The 19517-nt window shown below is 38.2% G+C and overlaps 2 protein-coding genes across 4 annotated transcripts; both read left to right on the forward strand.

The window, feature by feature from the left end:
* Positions 1–3114: 3114 nt before the first annotated feature.
* On the forward strand, positions 3115–9866 carry LOC131879289 (transmembrane protease serine 9-like). 3 transcript variants are annotated; one of them, XM_059225560.1, is made up of 11 exons: positions 3115–3272; positions 3336–3472; positions 5389–5850; positions 5914–6077; positions 6139–6303; positions 7551–7769; positions 8095–8295; positions 8717–8871; positions 8996–9014; positions 9084–9222; positions 9572–9866. In XM_059225560.1, the coding sequence occupies exons 3-11, from the start codon at positions 5666–5668 to the stop codon at positions 9651–9653; spliced, it is 1329 nt and encodes a 442-aa protein (XP_059081543.1). In that variant the 5' UTR covers positions 3115–3272; positions 3336–3472; positions 5389–5665; the 3' UTR covers positions 9654–9866. The 3 variants fall into 3 exon arrangements, with proteins under 3 accessions (XP_059081543.1, XP_059081544.1, XP_059081546.1); XM_059225561.1 differs by lacking the exon at positions 8095–8295; XM_059225563.1 differs by lacking the exon at positions 9572–9866 and having other exon boundaries at positions 9089–9223.
* A 394-nt stretch (positions 9867–10260) lies between these two features.
* Positions 10261–16191, forward strand: LOC131879288 (trehalase-like). The gene is made up of 8 exons (XM_059225559.1): positions 10261–10495; positions 12200–12360; positions 12426–12660; positions 12721–13029; positions 13190–13377; positions 13445–13678; positions 13752–14093; positions 15528–16191. The coding sequence occupies exons 1-8, from the start codon at positions 10426–10428 to the stop codon at positions 15969–15971; spliced, it is 1983 nt and encodes a 660-aa protein (XP_059081542.1). The 5' UTR covers positions 10261–10425; the 3' UTR covers positions 15972–16191.
* Positions 16192–19517: the final 3326 nt, after the last annotated feature.

Here is a 19517-nt window from a genome sequence, read left to right on the forward strand (position 1 = left end):
GGAAATATGGACAGATAACAAGTGTAACGCCTTCTATTCCACTGGGATGAAAGCGTTTGGGTTTAAGTTTGCTAGATCTATAACGAAACTTTTGGCTTTCAAAGAATTATCTGGTAACAGTTTAAGATTTAAGGCAGCAATTCTTATGCGTGTCCAAAATCTGTTCTTATTTAGTGCCGCAATAGGGACAAACGACTAAAAAATGAGTTACTATAAGTTATTTTTACCTGGTTGAAGACAACAAGGTGATATTTTGGTGACTTATCGTCGAAACGGCAAAAGCATGCATTAAAAAAGTGCAATAAGTCATCTTCTACAAAATGTGTAGACTTGCTTTTTTACATTACCAATACGTGTTTGCTACATCAGAAACTGTTGATCATTTGTCTCATGCCCACAGCAGCCAGAAAATATGGTCAAAAAGTTATTTGTTGCATCTAGATGACAAGCACCTGTCTTTTTTCCATTTCATTAATAGTACTTGATTAGACATGGGGAAAGCATGAACCACAGTTACAAGGGACGTCAATCTTTGAAATTTACGCGCTTGATTCAATTTAAAATGTATTGCAATCGTGTTCAAATAGGAACGGCCTCAACACACTTTTTTAATGACATATTCAAATTTCAGCTCAATCAAACAATTCTCTCCAAACCCTCTAGATAACTCTAAACAACAAAATAATTTCTTGCGGTGAAATATTAACCACAACAGAGCTAGCTCGTTCGCTCTCTGTTCTGTTATGCAATGACATTTGGGACAGCCTAACTTTTGCTCCAATTATTTAATCGACAAGAACATAAAGTATGCAAGAATAGCGACCCTTGAATAGTCTCTCGTTATTTATATCCACGTAAAAGCGGTTCATGGTAGAGGTTCTCACAAACTGGACCAGACGAAGTCAAGAGCCACAGGCAATTCAAACGACTTATACATGGAGGGCCATCTAGTTTAAGAAAATTAGGCTATTTGTTTTTTGTTCCCTGGTTGTGCGCCCATATTTTGGACCCTTTTGAACAGTTTTCTACTATTTGAAGCGTTTCCTTGACTGTTGTTAATGATGGTGAGCAGAGGGCAAGGATATTGTAACGGTAGAAGCAAAATACAAATGCCATGGTGCCCGAAAAGGGCTTTTTCTGGTTTGTTTTTTCACGGGCTTTTCTAACCGCCACAGGGAATGTAATCCCCAGTACTATTAAAATGAAAGGTTACAATTCGTCTATTTATTACCTTTCAATCTTTATATGATATTTGGTCTACCAACGAGTTTGAGTTGGCAGACCAAGCTAGTCCTTGAATATAGGGTTGATCTGGTATGCTATCTAAAAATCTGTCCAAGTCGGACTTGAAAGATGTTACCGGATCAATAAGGCCTACGTATTCCCTTCGAATATTAGAGGGAAGCAAATTAAAAGATGAAGGAGCCGAAAAAGAAGAGAAGTGGACTTCATTGTTCGAACTAGTATGGATTGTCGTAAAGATTTACGAAAGCTATAATGATAATTTTTGTAAAATTGACGAGATTTCATTGTGGACTTGATCAATGGTTCAAAACGGGTGCATGTCCAATTTTCCAGCATTTCGGATGCGTCTCTGAAATCTAATGAAGAAAAAAGGAGAACTCTTTTGAATATTGAAGTCATTGCAGCTTTTAAAGCTTAAACTTATATTTGTGGTTAAAATCTTATGCCAATTTGTAGATTCCTTGAAGAGATATTTGCGAAAAATAAATTTCCGGATTTTCTACGTACCCTGTACATGGAAATGCTTAGAATTTTAATTCTAACTACAGAAATACCTCTCTGAGATTTTTTGGTTCCCGTGAGGCTATACTGTGTATGCAGGGGTTGGACTTTAGTTATGTGTTTCTCAAAATAAAGTTCCGACTTCAGGGAGTAAATGGATCGATGTTTTCTTTGACTGCTTTGGTTAAAACTAGAGACCAGTTAAAACCAACTAATTCAAGGGAAGTAGATTAGCCCGACACGCTACTGCCAAACTACCAAAGTGTGTTCAAATTAATCTCTTAAGTGGCTTGTTTGGAGTGACTCTTTTCTCTCCAGACCTCTATCTAGAACCAAGATTTTGCGCTAGTGTGACTTTGCCAAAAAATACTAAAAATAACATTTTCTTCACGGTGGTACCTACGGCATATGTTAAATTTTTGTCAATTGGAAAACATCATAACGATTTTCATAGTTGTGACAACAGAGGAGACATCATTTGCAAAAACGAAAAGGATCTTCAAATGCCTTTTCATGACATTTAACAGGTTTGAATATTTCAGTTCAAAAAATACGCTTTGTTTAAAATTGTAAAGCTATCACTAAGGAAAAACACTGTCTTTTGTGTACCATGCAAAAGAATAAGACTTTTTCAATTTTCTGTACCATTCAGATATAGCCCAAAAAATGCTAAAACATATCACTTATATCTTTCATTCAATCAAAAACTATACACGTCATCAAATAATTCAAGGAAACAGTAAGTAGTGCAATGTAAACGAACAACGGCATTGTTAATTCGTCATGCTAAGCAAGTCTCAAGTGAAATTATTTCCAATTGTTAGTTTGGAAAAAGTCTTATTTACATTGCAGATATCAATATACCAATGGGAGGTCGTATTATAGACATTGTTGTGCTAAAAAGTTCCATCTATTTTAGTTTATGTCAAGCAAAAACTTGTTTAGAAGTGTTGTTACTTGGGCCAACAATTAATCAGATATGATAACTAGAGACCCTCAAATTACAGCCAGTAACAGGCCAAATTTGCAAAAAACTTATCCTTGCATGAGACGGCTTTTTCGTTTTTCTAGTTCATCACTGAGTGCATGCAAATATCTGCCTTCACATCTTTTATTTAAGAATATCACCCTATTTTGCATTTTCCAACTGCCCTGCCCAGAAACAATCAAAGACTCGCGCAACTTCGAACTGAAGGTTCCCACAACCTCTTATCCAATTTGTCTTTGGAAAGTTTTGACGACATCTCTTTATGCCCCTTCAACCCTACAAAGGAATTCTGACAAAGGCAAGAAAACGCCTTCCCTTTTTTCCTTGGCTTAATTGAACTCCATAAAATCAATTCAAAGTGTTTCGTTAGTAACTATTTACCCTCTCCGTCGCAAAGGGTCACGCTGTTCACAATATTTTGAACGGCTTCTGTCTTTCTCTGTTCCAAACAAGAGTAAGAAGTTCTGGTACAGCAACCACCAACCCAGAAATTTCCCCCCAATTCTTGTCGATTTTGGGATGCCTTCAGCCAAATCAGGTAATTCATATTCTGTTCGAAGAATCCCCACAATTGATTGATTTTGAGCTATTGGTCTTTTAGATATGGACAATGAGAGCGGATCAGTGGCCAAGAAGGCCAAGATGAGCCAAGACGTCAAGTCCATGTCGTCCAAGGCCTTTATGGATGAGTTCGTGGTACCTGTCATGCTCCGAGCTCTTTCAGCAGTCAACAAAGAGGTACAAGCACCCATCTCGAACACATCCAAAGGACAAATTACCACAATATGCTCCGAAATGTCGGGTCTAGAATTGATGTTTTGGAAGGTGTTAAACACCAAGATGGAACCTTGAATTAAGTATTTCAAGTTTTGGCTTAATCGGACCAAGGGATGAAAAGGGCAGTAGATAAATTTAAATAGAAAGAATAAGAAGAATTGTTCATTCATTTTGTGTGTAGTTGTGTAGTAAAATTCAGAGGCATAGTATTTGACTCAATCATTAGCAACCAACAACCCGTCTCATTTGAAAGAAAACGCAATTCTAGACACTAACATGTCCATGTTCCAGTGGTTCATACAAAAAAGCTTTTAAAACTCTGAAACTTGAATGCGATTGAAGGATAAGAAATCAGACTTTGTTATCCACAAATGCTTGTCTAAGGGTTAGGTCTTTTTTTTCGTACAGGTTTCGAACTTTTGAGACGAAGGGTTACCGAATAGTGTTCTTCAGGTTTGCTTATATTGTTTTAGTCATGGCAATTTAAGCACAATCTAAAACTCTTTGACACTTTATGGACTTATTGATTGATTTGTTAAACTGATTGTGTCATATGGGCTTTTTTGATGTTAATGAGAGAGTTTGAATATTCGTAACAATGTCACCTCAAGTTTCGGTTATGATCGACTCTCCCAAGATCCTTACAATAATTTGACAAATTTAGACCTACTAGTATTTCAATTATTGAGCTATTATCCTCTTATAACGATTTCGACCATGTTCAATATTTTGTTAATTTTCAAGGTCGTAGCAAAATTACGACATGATTTAAAAATAAGACCTCACGCTTGTCAATGAAGCATTCCATTTAGTTTAATTTTAGACTAAATGGCATTGCCAACTCTCAAATTAAAAAAATGCTCGAAAATGTTCAGTGGCGCATTAAGTGCATTCCTTAGAGGTTTGGAAGTACATGAGTACAAATTGAATATCATGGTTGCATCCAATGAGGAAAGAATACCAATATTGCACCATTCACGCCATTCATTTGCCCTAGGAACTGGTTTCATACTAAGAATGCCACTCTTTGAAACCATAAGGGGTTTTGATTGCCTGGAGCAATCGTTATCGAAGGGGTTAAAGTAGACTTTCCTGCTTGCGTTTCAACTTTTGAACTAAACTGTTCGACAATACTCGCTCAAAAATCCCTTCTGCTATTTTCTACTATGGTGGTTTTTAATCGTATTCTTGACATTTCACCACTAGATGGTGCCCGAACAAGGGCACGCAGTACCAAAACTAAAGCATAAATAATTTTGATTTTGGTTTTCCATATTGAAATTTTGATCATTGAACCCTAAATATCATTTCATTTCTAGTCGATTGGTGGGTAACTTTTATTTAATGGACTTTTGGAGTCTCATATTTTCTCTGGTTAATCATAAAGTGTGTTACTAAGTATGGATGAGATTACAGTTGGCAGTTTATTTGAAAATGTTGCGGTTTAGCGTCAGTAAATGCATATAGCGCCATCTAGCTAAAGGTTCATGACTTAGAATCGCATTCTCTTTGCATTCTATATGTACTACAAACCTGTTATGAGTCGAGTCAAATAATGAAAAAGTAACCCATCCAAGGTCACAATTATTCAAGGATACCTATACTTGCATAATCCTTCACACTACTCTTGATTAGCGTCACCTTTAATGTTCCTTGGGTTCTCCGACAATAGGTATGAAAGGGTATTCGATTTTAAATTAATTTGACAATTTTTACCGTACATGAAGAAATCATAGACGGAAAAGAGTATTTCAATCTACTTGAAGAACGCTTCGTTGGCATGCTTAGGAAATGGTGGAATCTGGTCTATTTGAGTCTCTAAAGAAATGTTCTCAGATTGAAGACCCATATTGAAATAATTCATTTTTGTTACTTAGCGGCCGGACGATCCCATCGATTTCCTCATCAATTACCTGAAGAAAGAAAAGGCTGCTCCTCCCCCAACATCCCCCACAACAACAGCTGGTGGTCCATCCGAAGCCAAGCCCGAAAGTGGGCCTTCAACTCCCGCCAAAGAAGGTGTATCCTAAATTCAATACAACATATTTTGCTCTGCATTTTTTTGTATCACGTAGCAAGTGATTGACGAATAACAAAGGGGAATCAGACTTGTTCATTCGCGTGTTTTGTGATTCCATAAATCTCATATTTCACATGTCGACTTTCTCAAATTTCATGGAACTCGGTACCCTCTTTTGCTACCTTTTGGTACTTTTTTGGCCCAAGGAAGTCTGTGAAGGTCAAAAAATCAAGGCCGAGTTTTTGAGTCGAGGCACCAAACGATTTTACTTCAACTCTTGTTCTTGTGGTCTTTTGGAAGTGAATGAGCAAGATATCTCGTAAGTAAAAATGTCGTCTTATAAATCGTTCATGTAGTCAGCAAAACTTGCATTGGTCCTCAGATCCGATTGGGCCAAGGAAAAGAATGCTTTAATTGAGAAAAATCTTCGGAATTTATTCAAATCTCGACGTCGAAGAAAAAGGGAAGCAGAACAAAGTGCTAAAAGCATTCGAATCAATCTAAGTCTAACCATCAATATGGACTCGAAAGACGGGAATTTCAGCGGTAACAAGTATTCATTGTAGCATTTCCATGAAACTAAAGGGTAAGCGTCAAATTCATGCAGGAAATATTGTTGCCAATCCGGAAAAAGTTCGATCAAAACATATATTGAGGACGATGGATCATTTGATGCTGGATGAATATTCGGTGGAAATGGAGGCTGTGAGCCCAGAAAGTCTGGAATCCTTGGGTCCGAATTGGCGGAACATGGGCTCTCAAGATAAGAACTGTAAACAAAATTGAAATCGATTAGTCACAGAGGTTGTTCATGCCAGACAGTAGAGGCTAAAGATGCTATCAAAAACCGTAGATCAGAACCTAGGGAGACTGGATAGTTTAAAGGCTGGAATTACACTATAAGTATTGGAGGAGGGCTTATTGGGATGCATTTTAAAAATTACTGTTTAAGGAATCGGTAGTACTTTCGGATGAGAAATAAGAAGAGATCCCATTTGGTTCCATTTGCAAAGAGCTTTACATTTTTAATTTTTGCTAAATGAAGGTTGAAAATGGCCGACAAATTGTTCAAATATTCAAAGCAAAAATAGCAACAAAAAAGCTGTTGCAGTAAAGATTAACATTTTGTATTAAAGTACATGTATTGGGCAATTTTAAGACATTCTGATGATTAGACTCCGACAAAAAAGGTTGTTCTTATGTCGAGCAGAAAGTCTAGGGTTGAACTAACCGGTTTTCTATCTAATGCCTCGTTTCAGCTCTTTCGCACATCCAAACCGTCGAACATCTGTAATTTCTGCTCCACGTGAAAGCAACATTTTTTGTCAGAGTCTACTGATGAAGAATATGTTAGACAAAACAAACTTTTTTGTCCCTAGTCTAAAAAAGCCCTGTCATAGAACAATAATTTTCTCGACGTGACAAAAACATTCAGTTTCTATTTTTTAAATATTTTTAATGCGCCCTGAAAAGCACATAGCGCAATAACTTGACAACTTTCAATTTTGTTTGAAAATAAGAGTTTTTTAAGCAAATATGTTGCACTTACTTTTTGGTATTATTGGGTGGAGTTGACTTGGATCGGGTTGTCCAGAGTCAGTTTTTCGCTGAATCGAATTGTGCAGTGGTTTGAGTTGTCCTCACATGTATATTAAAAAGTATGAGAAAGTATGCGTAAAATAGATAAGACATAGAATCACCTCTCCTGCATTAAATTAATCTGCCTGAAGCGCTGAACTATGGTTTATTTGTAACTCACAAAAAAAGGTTCGCACTTTTTCGGCTTGAAATTTCCAACTCTTTAAATGGTTAAGTAGAAAAGTAAACATGTTTGTCCAGGGTTAAAATCAAGCTTTGTCAATGCATTTTGGATCTTCGTTAGATTTAGAAATGTGTTTTGAATTTCAACTTACCCTTTTAGTGTATGTTGGTCTGACCAAGTAACCATATTACTCCATCTATTTTTACGACTTTCCGTCTCATAAATAACCCCACAAGACGCATTATCTCGTCAATCAGATACCACCCCTGTCCTGAAGCTGTCGCACAAGGTCATCAATGGGATCGTGGCTGAACGGGGTCAAGCGCCTTGGCAAGTTCTACTGGAAAACATGAATTCAGGCGAGATTTGTGGTGGAGCCATTGTGAACGCGAGATTCATTTTGACCGCCGCTCACTGCACCGTGAGCTTTGAGAAACAAGGAACCAGACCATTGCGATATCCTGCTAATATTCTTGGTAATCCTCCCTCAATATTCATGAAGATGAGCGGTCATGAGTGGATCTCGAGAACAATGAAAACTTGAAAACCAAATTTTTGTTTTGTTTTGCGTTTCCAAGACATTCAATTTTTTTATGGTAAAACGGGGGAAATGGGAAGATGAAAAAAGTAAAGGTTTGCCTGCTCTGTCACCGGTGTTTATGAAAATGAAGCCTGGAGCACCATTTCATAACCAAGGTACATTTATCCCGACCCAAAAACATTTTGATGAAAAGGGCAACTTTTTTTCGAGGTCCAATGATTGAAGCTGAATGAACATAGTCTGAAATGTGTACTTTGCAGCTATCGTTCGCCAGCCCACCCGATGTGCTAATCGCTTCTTGTCTTCAAAGTACAAGTATGAAATCGCTCGGGTGTATAATCATCCCAAATATGAGGCTAAAGCGAATGGACAACTTCTGTTTGATTTTGCCTTGCTCCAAACTGCACGATCCATGGCTCCGTTTGACATGGATCTGAAACCAATTTGCTTGCCGCCCATTGGTAAGAATTAGGGCTTGCAAGCCGGGAAATCCCATTACCTGATTCCCGGTTTTCAGGGCCTTGTCTTTTGAACCTTCCAATTGGGATGTTCAGTTTTAACTTATAATCTAAAACGTAGAGAAATTTTCAAACTTATTACATTTCAGCAACATGCAATACTACAATGTATGTATTTTGACACGTTGTGTCGCTATCTTTTGATTGATTGATTCATTCCAGCAAAATTCACTCCTATGAAACGGGTAATAACTTAAAAATTAAAAGATCCAAACGAAGCATAAAGAAATTCTTCAAATTAAGATGCATTGCTCACATGTGTCGCCTAAACATTGTCTTCAAAGACTCATTTCATCTGTCGTTTTAAATTCAAGTCAAAGCGGAATTTTACGGCGAGACAATCCAATGACGCAATTTCTTCTAGATTGGTGGGAAAAGTCATTCATTAATGAGAACGTTTTCATTGCTGGATATGGTCGAACCACGAAGCAAGAGATCAGCGGCCAAGACACAACCTCTTGCGTGTTAAAGTTGGGGAAAACTTCAATCATCTCGTCAAGAGATTCAAAATGCTCAGCGGTTTGTCAATCAACAAAAGTAGCAATTTGACAGATTGTCTTTTTCACTTAATTCCCTCACATCGGGAATACTTGCACTCAAATTGCTACTTTTTCTAAACAACTGACCTGTCTTCGAACCAAAGGTGTCTTCAAATCCAAGAGGTAAGAAATTAAGATCAATATTCTTATTATTCAATTCATTCAATATAATCGCCGAGGAACTACTTTTAGAACAGATTTGTGGTTGGGATCCTGAAGTGGATGCCTGCTCCGGTGATAGTGGAGGCCCTATGTCCATTAAGAGCCAATTTGAAAACAGAATCCAAATTGGTGTTGTCAGTTACGGAAGTTTTGATTGTGCGCATTCCAGGTAGGAGGACTAAAAAATTGGACACGACTGTTCTGATGTCTGAAAGAAGCTGCCTTAAGTTAACTTTTGAAACAGTCATTCAACATCAAGAGACTATTTTGATTCCCATAAGCCAAATGTTAGGGAAGATCTGATTGTGTACATGATTGTAAATTTTGGACTCAGTAGTTTCTCGATTGTGTTTATTTATGTAATATTTTAGAAAACTTTACACTAAATTTTCATCCCCAGAAATAATCCTCTAACGTCCAGTGATTGTTGCATTACATGAATGGAAAAAAATGGTCATACGTAATTGTGGGGAAATTGGTTTTTTGCATTTGTTCAGAATTCCATCTTTTTTCTTCAGGGCAGCCGGCGTCTATTCCCGAATAACTCGGGTAATGCGGTGGATCGTGGCTAAAATACAATCTGGAGAATGTATCCAATAGCATTTGGAAGTCCATTGCTATTGTCTGATTGAATGAAAGACCAGGGTGTGCCTTCGACAGGAACTCCTTGGGGCAAATTCTTAATGCAACAGAAAATTGGCCAGCGAACTGGGATCTGGGATGTGCAGAGACTTATTTGTCCCTAAATCTAAGCTTCTACTTTGAACCATAACTGTCTATCAGCAGTTGTAATACAAATCAATAATTGCGCGACTGTTTGTGTGGCCTTTCCCTCCATCTCATGCAATAATAATCCTTTCCTTGGTTGAATGAATTCCTGGCCAAGGAAGTGAACTACATTGCTATCTCTTCCGTTTGTGGCTGAAGCGAATACATAGCATAGAAGTCATTCATGCGGCGCATTTCAGGGTGTGTGTTGTGTACGCATCAACCACGTGTCTAAGGTTGCACAATTCTTGTCCATCCATCCCTGGGCCAAGCCCCCAGACACTTCTAATGTTATCTACAATTCAGTTCGTTGAGTCTGAAGGACTGGTAGTACTCTCAGAATACGTCAATAGAGTTAGGGAGTACAGATCCAAGCAGGTCCATGACATTTCCTGAGCGAGGCTTTTGAAGCTCGCGCAGAGCACTCTCATCAGGGAAGGCCCTCTGATGACGTTCGGTATGGACTCGACTCTTGGAAACCGAGCTGAATGAAGCAAAGCCATTCGCTTACTTGTGCATGAAACGTCTGGTTTGGCTGTGAGTTCGCTCCCACTGAAGGAATCATCGAATATTAAGTTACTTGAGTGAGGGAGAAAAAAACAGAATGGAGCGACTGAAGCGACTCCTGGAAGAGGATCCCAATCCTGTGTGCGAAAGTGGTGTCTTCTGTTATGGTTAGTATCTTGCATTTTTTCCATTGATTGTTGATAAATGGTGTGTGAATATTAATCAAAAATGAATAATGGCAACATGTACAGAGCTACAGTTTTCAACATGACTTCAAACAGCAAGAAAAAACAACAACAAGCACTGAGACAAGTAAATATGATTCTGAAAGATGTGAGAATTTTTGGTTTGCATTGATGTCCGTTTTGAGTTTGATTTCACTAATTATTAGATAACATATGGGAGGAATCATTGATTATTTTTTTAAACTTAGTTTAAGACAAAGTTTCATTTTATTAGGTCAAATAATTTTACGATACACACTTTATTGCATGTTTTGGGGGATTCTTCGAGCCTCAGTGCTGCCACTAAGAGTGCTTTGTCCACTAGATATTAGTTTGGCACAACCTAAAATCGAACCCATGAATCTGAGCAAGTTCGCAACGTTGCAAAACTCAATTGCGCCATTGGTTTTAGTACAAATTTCTTTTCGAATTTGACTTAAAAACGCAAGTTCGGAGTAATTTAAACTTAATGTTTTAGACGATTCGTGCAAAACTTTGAGACGAATAGTTATTGAAAAAATGTTAGAACCAAGTTCAATATGATTTTCCTTTAACTAAATAGTCGTAAACTCATAACTAGGGCTTGGAGAAAGTGATTAAAAAAGCAAAATAATCATTTGAAAAATACTTTGAAAGTTCGTTGTTAAGCGCAAGAAAATTGGAAAAAATATTACTTGAAAAATTTAATCCCATGGCTTCTCAATTATTAGGGCCTGTTAACATATTATTTGGCTTTATTAATTACGTTTACTTCTACAGTTGTTTTAAACAGTTTTAAAGTTTGGCTAAAATAGGACATAGTTTCAGCGTTACCATATAATTTTAAGAAATATTACCGCCATGACATCATTACATTGTATCAAACCCAAAGACCAGATAATGACATAATCCGACATCGTAGGTGAGCTACGTAGCTAAGCACGTTTGTTTGACAGGTGATTTTAAAATAGATGTTTAAAGCCCTTAATTTGCATCACTGGGATCCAAGGCTGGATTTGAATTAAAGCAAATGGAAATGACCTCGCCTCATTTCATCAAAATATGGCAGCAATTGATATCAAGGTATGAAGAGACCACTGAATATGGGAAGCACCATTTCATGATTCAATTGCATTGCTCATTTTAAAAACGATAGCATAGATGACAAATGATAGCACAGATGAAGGAACATCTCTTTAAAAAATCATTTTTAACCACTTTAAGGGAGGCTTTTGCTATTTACAGGGAAGTCAAATACGAGAAATTGGCTCCCAATAACTGGGCTCTAACTTGCCTAACTCAGAAAGAAAGAGGAACTTTTTGGCCAAATAGTATTAAAACGGGTTTTTGTCTGAAAAGTTTGGGTAAGAAAAAGCTTTAATCCAAAAAAGTATGGAAAAAGTCTAAATGTGACTTGAAATCTGAAAGCCATTTTCTTACCCCGCCTAATCATAACGATTTACATCAGTATTTCTTATCTCTCTAATCTCGACAAAACAAGAGAGTTCTGAATGTTCTTGAGTGTTGAGACGTGATCTCATCAGTTTACACTGTTCATTAGGAAACAGGATACATTCCTTGAGAGGGTTTTTTTATTTGTCAAAGTGACAAAAAGGAGGAGGAAAACAACTTTTCCACCCATCTCAGAAATGTTGACCGACTTTACAGGCCCTCTGTTGGACGCCATTCAAATGTCCAGGATCTATCCCGATTCTAAGACATTTGTAGACAAGAAACTGAAACATACGCCGGGAAAGATCATCAAGCATTTTGAGCAACTCGTTGCTGATAATAATGGAGAACCTTTATCCAAAGAGGTCCTTACTCAGGTAAAGTTCAATGTTATTACTGAGGAAAAGCATGCATTAGGCCTTACAAAAGCTGGATTTTACAGTTTGTCGATGACAATTTCGAAGCTGAGGGTCAAGAATTGGAACCTTGGACCCCGGAAGATTGGACTCCAAGACCGAAATTTGTGGAGAAACTGGAAAATACCGAACTAAGGGGTTTAGCTGTGAGGATCAATGGATTGTGGAAAGACCTTAGCCGACGAATCAAGGACGAAGTTCGGGAGAACCCTCAACTTTACTCAATAATTTATGTGCCCAATGGCTTTGTGGTGCCTGGAGGTATTTAGTACTCACCGAGGTAGCCAGACTTTTTTATTCACCCTCAGAGTATAATTGCAGGTCGCTTTCGAGAATTTTATTACTGGGACACCTATTGGATAGTGAAAGCGTTGTTGCTTTGCGAAATGGCCCAGACCGTCCGAGGAATCATTGAAAATTTCTTGACCATGGTGGAAACCTACGGCATGGTTCCAAATGGAGGACGAATATATTACATCAAGAGATCGCAACCGCCCTTCCTCACTCTCATGATGAAGGAATACATTAAAAGCACGGGAGATTTGGACTTTTTAAGCCAACACGTCGCTACCCTGGACAAGGAACTCCAATTTTGGGAAAAGAAGCGATCAGTTACCTTGACGAAAGATGGTAATTTATGATTCATGTACCTACATCAAACAAAATGTTGACTAGGTTCCGCGATAGTTTGTCTCATTTCCATATTTAGAGGAAAGACCGCTCGGCAAATCCACATTTTAGTCACGAAACCTCGGGAACATCGCTTGTAAGATTCCTTTTCGTCTTTTAGATCAGGAGCATCTCTTTTTCGTTTTTGGAACGGGTGGCACTGGTCCAAGACCAGAATCATATCGCGAAGACTTTGAACATGCTGAAACCTTTACAGGGAAGGAGGAGAAAGAGGCGTTTTATTATCACATCAAGGCTGGTGCTGAATCTGGTTGGGATTACTCTACTAGATGGATGATCAACGCCCAAGTTAGTTCAAGAATCATCCCAATCACAAGCTCTCATATTCATTTTTATATTTATATTTCTACTCTAGGCTCAAAACCAAGGGACATTATTGGACGTCAAAACTAGTTTTATTGTTCCTGTGGATTTGAATGCCATCATGTACATGAACTATAAAGCCATGTCGGATTTCTACACTCAACTAGGAGATACTGAAAATGCCGAGTTTCACACCAAAAAGGCAACCCTTTTGAAAGAAGCAATTGGGAAAGTTCTATGGAGCGAAGAAGACAACATGTGGTTCGACTACGACTTATTGAATGATGTAAGGAAATGAATATTGAAAGAGACAATTTACGTATATGATACCACCCAGTGAATAATTTCCTTTCTTTCAGAAATCCAGAAAGTACTTTTACCCTTCGAACTTGCTTCCATTATGGGCGGAATGCTTCGACGAGGCCAACAGGGCCACTGTTACTGAGAGTTCAATTGCCTATTTGAAATCCACGGGCACCATTTATTGCAAAGGAGGCGTGCCAACATCTTTGGAAGAATCTGGACAACAATGGGACTTCCCTAATGCTTGGCCCCCTTTACAACACATTCTAGTGGCAGGATTACTGAACACCAAGAATGAAGAAGCGCGCCAAATGGCTTTGAATATAGCTCGAACATACACGCAATGTACGATTTTCTCGTGTCCAGAGGATGCTGAGGTCTGCCATATGTTTGAGAAGGTATGTATTGAATGCGCTTTCGCTTAGAGCCAATTTGATCAACCCTACAATATACTTGGAAAAAAACGAAAAGAATATGGTCAACAGCTTGCTCAGAAAGTCTAAAATGAGCACTTAGTTTTTTAAAGTAATTACGTCTTACCAACGAGCCGTGAAAACCCAAACCTAATTAGGGCCCTCATTTGCAACGTCAGACAGTCCGAAATAGTCCGAACAAAACGGGAATTGGCACGGTAGATTGCTAAATAAACTACCCTTGTGTGACATCCCACGAAAGCGATTTCTTTTCGGGACATTATGTGACCCGGGGCAATAATTATGAATAAGATTTTGATAAAATTAGCCAAAAGCAACACAAACGCATTATAATTCAACAAAAAAGGAATTGGCGCAATCGGCTCTTTATTTGGTAGAGACTGAATGGCAAAAAAGCGTCCTCTGAAGCGCAGAACATAAAACACATTTCGTGCAGCGTAAGGTGTCTATTGGCTTATAATTTTTTTCACCAGCTTTAATCTTTTTGGTCGTAAGAATACAATGACTAAGGGTCGGAAAAATAGTTCGTTATTTTAGTCAAAATAGTTGAATTGTTAGGAAAATCAGCCAATTTTTTCCGAAAACGCAAAAGTAAGTTATAATAAAGGGGGAAAAAGATTTTTTTTGTTCATTTATTCAAAGTTAATGGTGGTTTTTAAGGTTAGATTTGCTTGATTATTGTTTAGCAAGATGTTATTGCTCTTTCCATAAAGTTTTGCTTTTACATCAGCAAACAATTCAGTTCTATGGAGACTCCTCATAAAAAAAAATATCATTTCCCTTTAAAGGGGCTATTAAAGAACCTAACATTAAACTATGAATAATCCAATTTTAGTCGACAGGAAATTGCTAACCCTCTGACTTTTGGCCATCTAAAGACTGACTCTGGTAACCCCTGATTTTAGCCTTTGGTATGGTCTATTGTAAAGGAATTAACCTTTCTTGCCTAAAGTTTTCTATTCACCTATGCTTTGAGGATGGACACCGAAAGGCTGACCCACTTCCCTCAGCCTCTTGCCAGTCTTCAGCAGGCCCTCAGTTTTTTATTCTGACCTCAAGATTGCGCTTAGTTACATTTTCGAACATTATTTCGGCGACAAAGAATGGGAGGATTACCAATCGCCAATAGGCAATAGAACTTAGATTTACGTAAAGGGCTAGCCTTTTATTTAGATTTCTTGTAATATGCACAAAAAATGTTCTGAATTCATGTAACTTTGAATCTCTCTTGGTTAACATTATCATTTCGGAATCCGATGGTTATACACCTACAAAAAGTAGATAGTTTAATCGGTAAATTAAAAAGAAAACCTAATTTAGGTCCTTGAATAGCAAGTACAAAAAAGTGGGCCTTATTTTGGCTGATTTTTCAAATAGTCGTTTCTTGTCACTTTTTAGTATGACGTGAACGCTACCGGCGTCGCTGGTGGAGGTGGAGAGTACGATGTCCAGACCGGCTTCGGTTGGTCCAACGGTGTGGTGTTCGAATTCATTTCACTTTTCGGAGATGACTTGATGATCGAAGATCCCATTTTTAAGGACGAATGTCAGAACTTCAAGCAAGAAATCGAGCTTAATACCCATTTCGATGTGAGTGGAGGGAAATCGAAGCTGCTTCGTCGAGACTCCAATGTGAATGTTCAGTCCGTGGAACAGAACCCGACCAATCATCCTGTCTTGACAATTGAGGAAACTGAGGAGGAAAATCCTGAGAAATCGGCTCAAAATGAACCCAATTCTAAGCCGAAGCAAGTGAATCTCACTGCAGTGTCCAAGCACGATTTTTCAACGCCTGGATTGACGAGAAAACTTATTCGTTTATATGAAAACTTGGCCAAATGAGATTATACATACTGCGTTGTGTGGAACATCATTGATCTGAAATGTGGTCAAAGGACGAGATAAAAAGAGGCAATTCGATATTATTTGTAATACCAAATTCTTGCATCTCAATGACAATTAAATGACATTTAGACATTGATAAACAACTTTCTGGTGCCCTACTCATTCTCCAGCATCGAGCATCAATAAAATTTACAGTTCTGGGAAAATCCAACTTGAATCAGAGTCCACATATTTTGAAAATAATTCTTGAAATTCCATCATTCTCAAATAAATAGCTCGAGAATAGCGCGAGCTTCTGTCGAGCACAGTTTTTGTCTTGCTTGATCAAACTCATGACAGTTTGTTAACAGACGCCATGTATTACATCCATAACTTGAGAAAAGAATATTTGAATATTTGGTCACGAAGGTGAAATTTCAAAAAAGTTAAACAAGAAAATTACAATCCTGTCGCTTCCATTTTTACTTCTGTTTTGTCTTCAGTTAAAGCTAGTTTAACCCACGAACTTCTAGAAATATGGACTGCGAACGAGCTTCCCGGCAAATTGGCCTGCTCTTGGTCATAGCCAGTCTGAGCCACTTTTCGAATGAAAATAATAAAATAAGAAACGTAGATCTCCTCAATTAACGGTAGGTCAATTTTATATCATTTACATGCAAAATCGATCGTTTCAAAGTTATGTTGTCAAAAGCTTATGTCGCTGACCAAGAGAAGGCCGAAAATTCAAATTTTATATAGTGTTTACAACATAACTTTGAACATGTCTCCTGAGTTCCCTAAGCATAGGTTTAGGCTCAAACTTGGCTGAGTTCATCTATTTAACAAGACCTTGTGGTCGTATGAAGTGCTTATTTGGAATAAGATGAGCGATTTAGGAGATAGGATATTTTTGCTTCCGTTTGCAGTCCATATCTCTAGAAGTCCGTGGCTATGCTTACCATCTACCAATCCATAGTACAACCCCATCTAGACTATGCACCATTGATTTGGAGCCCATATCTTGTTGGCGAACTAAACAAATGGCAAGTATTCTCCGGCGCTTCACTCGTCGGATCACAGGAACTTTCCTATTGGAATCAATTACGTGTACAACAGGTACGTAAAGGAGACACGAACGGTATGCCATATTATATACTTTTAAGTGTATCCATGAGCTATCCCATAACACGGATATTAATATCGTCCAACGAGACAATAAACGTGTTACATGTATCCAATCCCATTGGAACTACAACAAGAATGCGACTGCTAAATCAATCATGCGCCACTCATTTCTTGAGAGAGGCCCAAGACTCTATAGAACACACTACTGTCCTCCCTTCGGGTCATCTATGTTGGAAAAACTCCCCTTCCCAAATTCAAGGAGGACCTGGATAACTTCCTCCGAACCATTCCCGATCAACCTTCAATACCTTGGTGTTATCAATCAACAAATTCAAACTCGATTACTGATCAGATTTATTTGCGAATGAATGTGCAATCATACTTTTGTGCCTTAAATCCATTCAGGTCATCTGAGGTGTACTGTAAAAAGTAGATTTTGATATTTATGTTGATGTAATATCTGATTCACCAACGAATTAGAGTTAGTAAATCTGGATAACCGTTGAATTTAGAGATTGATCCGACTGTTTTTTTTTAGTCTTGTCAAGTTTGGCTAAGAGGTGCTACAACATCAACACCTACATATTCCCTACGAAGTTTTGAGGGGAGCAAATTGAACAATGAAGGCGCCCAAGAAAAAAAGAGAGAAGAGCTTAATTGTCTTAACCAGCCAGGATTCTCGAGGTCTTGAAGGTGCAACAGTGAACATTACGTCCCTGCGGGAGGTGCAATTGTCTTAAAATCTGCTTTGGGACAAAGATTTTGGATGTTTTTGAATACAGTATCAGTTGCATTTTGCACCTTCTTTGAATATTGTATAGTCCCGTCTTTTCGAGTCTCTCACAGTATACGAGTCCAGCTTCAATTCCACAATGTTCTTAATGATGAGTCCTTGGGCTTGTTCGACTTTTAGTAAAACAGATGAAGTAACTGAATGGAGTCCAATCTTGACCTCATATTTAAATGTTCAAGTTCTTTGTCTTCTTTGGTCGGGGTATCCAGTAAAACTTGATGGTATAGCTCATGAAGTCAGTTCATTTCTTGATGGATGACAATGAAAAGGACGAAATATGCGGAACTTGCCAATCTTGCGCTATTGGAATTCCGAGTCAAATTCATGTTTAAACGTTTTAAAACTGTTCGAGATGCTTGGAAGAATTGTGCTTGTTAAAATTATCGTTGGAATTGTTGGTGTCGTTGTTAGGGTTCAACTTTTCTCTTGAAATAACAAGAAATGTTTGCAACTCTTATCGACTTTTAGCAAGTGCAATCCAAGACTAATCTGTAATACTTGTTGTTTTAACCTGTCTCGCAGTTCCAATCTGCCTTGTGGCTTAATGGATTTCGGGACGCTTCTTGAATAGATCAGGTTCTTGAAGTCGTTGTAAGACGATCCGATAATTCCCAGGATACAAAACATTGCATTGCTTATGCTCTACAGAAGCCGAATACCTTTTCATCCTCTCGCCCGCCAAACGCCTAATTGAGCGTGATATGAGTTGCCCAAACATTTTCAAAGAAGCTTCCTTTCCATTGGTGGTCTGACAGATGTTTGGCATCACTGATTCTCAACGACTCTCAAACAAATCGGACCCGACAAGGCGACCTGATTACTCTTGTACTTGTATTCGATCCATCTCCAATTCGCATCGAAGGAGGATCGTCACGTTGTCACATCCCATCATTATCATTCAAATGACACCTTTCATGAGAGCTTAAACTTCGACGATTGTACATATCGTTGTCACTTGTCTTGGTCGTTTGCTCGCCGCCGGTCAGTTTTTGGTCAAAGATGTAGCTAGTTTAGCTAAGAAATGCCCCGGCTTCAGAGAACCTGTTGAAGGGGCCAGGTTGGAATGGTTAAAGCTAATCCGGGGGAGAGAATCCTGGAGGAACAGGTTTCGAGGGGGAGATCTGGCCAAGATGTCCATTGCTTTGACATTTGTACATAGATCAAAAAGACTCGGAAGCCCAGAATTGGGTGTACGACATGGGGGAATATTCTGGGGCGAAACTTTAAAACAAATGAACGTTAATGAAGCAAAATAAAAACTTTATTAAGCATGGCAGTTGTTGGGAAGTGATAAAATTGCACTGTGAAATAACATTGGAGAATTTTTTCTTGCTCTAAAACATGTAATTTATGTTATCAACAACGCACAATTAGCTTGATCTTAAGGTTCCAAAAATAGTACATCGAAAAGCAATATGTAAAAATGAGTATTTTCAAGACTGACCACTACTCGGGGAATTGAACATTAATGCTAACTTCAGAAGGGGTTTTCCCACAAAAAGTAAACATTTTGATATTAAGTTAATTTGTATTACTCGTCAGATTATCATATCATCTCAATTCATTCACATCACAGTGTAATTACCATGCTGTACCTCAAGCACGTTCAAGCTTCGTGCCAGTCAACTAGTTCGACACCTTCATCA

The sequence above is a fragment of the Tigriopus californicus genome, chromosome 4 (assembly GCF_007210705.1).
Source record: "Tigriopus californicus strain San Diego chromosome 4, Tcal_SD_v2.1, whole genome shotgun sequence".
Classification (NCBI taxonomy): Eukaryota; Metazoa; Arthropoda; class Copepoda; order Harpacticoida; family Harpacticidae; genus Tigriopus; species Tigriopus californicus.

Coding starts and splice junctions, on each gene's coding strand:
- LOC131879288 (XM_059225559.1), top strand. CDS start 10,426: ATGGAGCGACTGAAGCGACTCCTGGAAGAGGATCCCAATCCTGTGTGC. Junction 13,378..13,444: donor GATGGATGATCAACGCCCAA/GTTAGTTCAAGA, acceptor TTTCTACTCTAG/GCTCAAAACCAAGGGACATT. Junction 13,679..13,751: donor ACTACGACTTATTGAATGAT/GTAAGGAAATGA, acceptor CCTTTCTTTCAG/AAATCCAGAAAGTACTTTTA.
- LOC131879289 (XM_059225560.1), top strand. CDS start 5,666: ATGTCGACTTTCTCAAATTTCATGGAACTCGGTACCCTCTTTTGCTAC. Junction 6,078..6,138: donor GAAAGACGGGAATTTCAGCG/GTAACAAGTATT, acceptor AAATTCATGCAG/GAAATATTGTTGCCAATCCG. Junction 6,304..7,550: donor GGGCTCTCAAGATAAGAACT/GTAAACAAAATT, acceptor CTCGTCAATCAG/ATACCACCCCTGTCCTGAAG.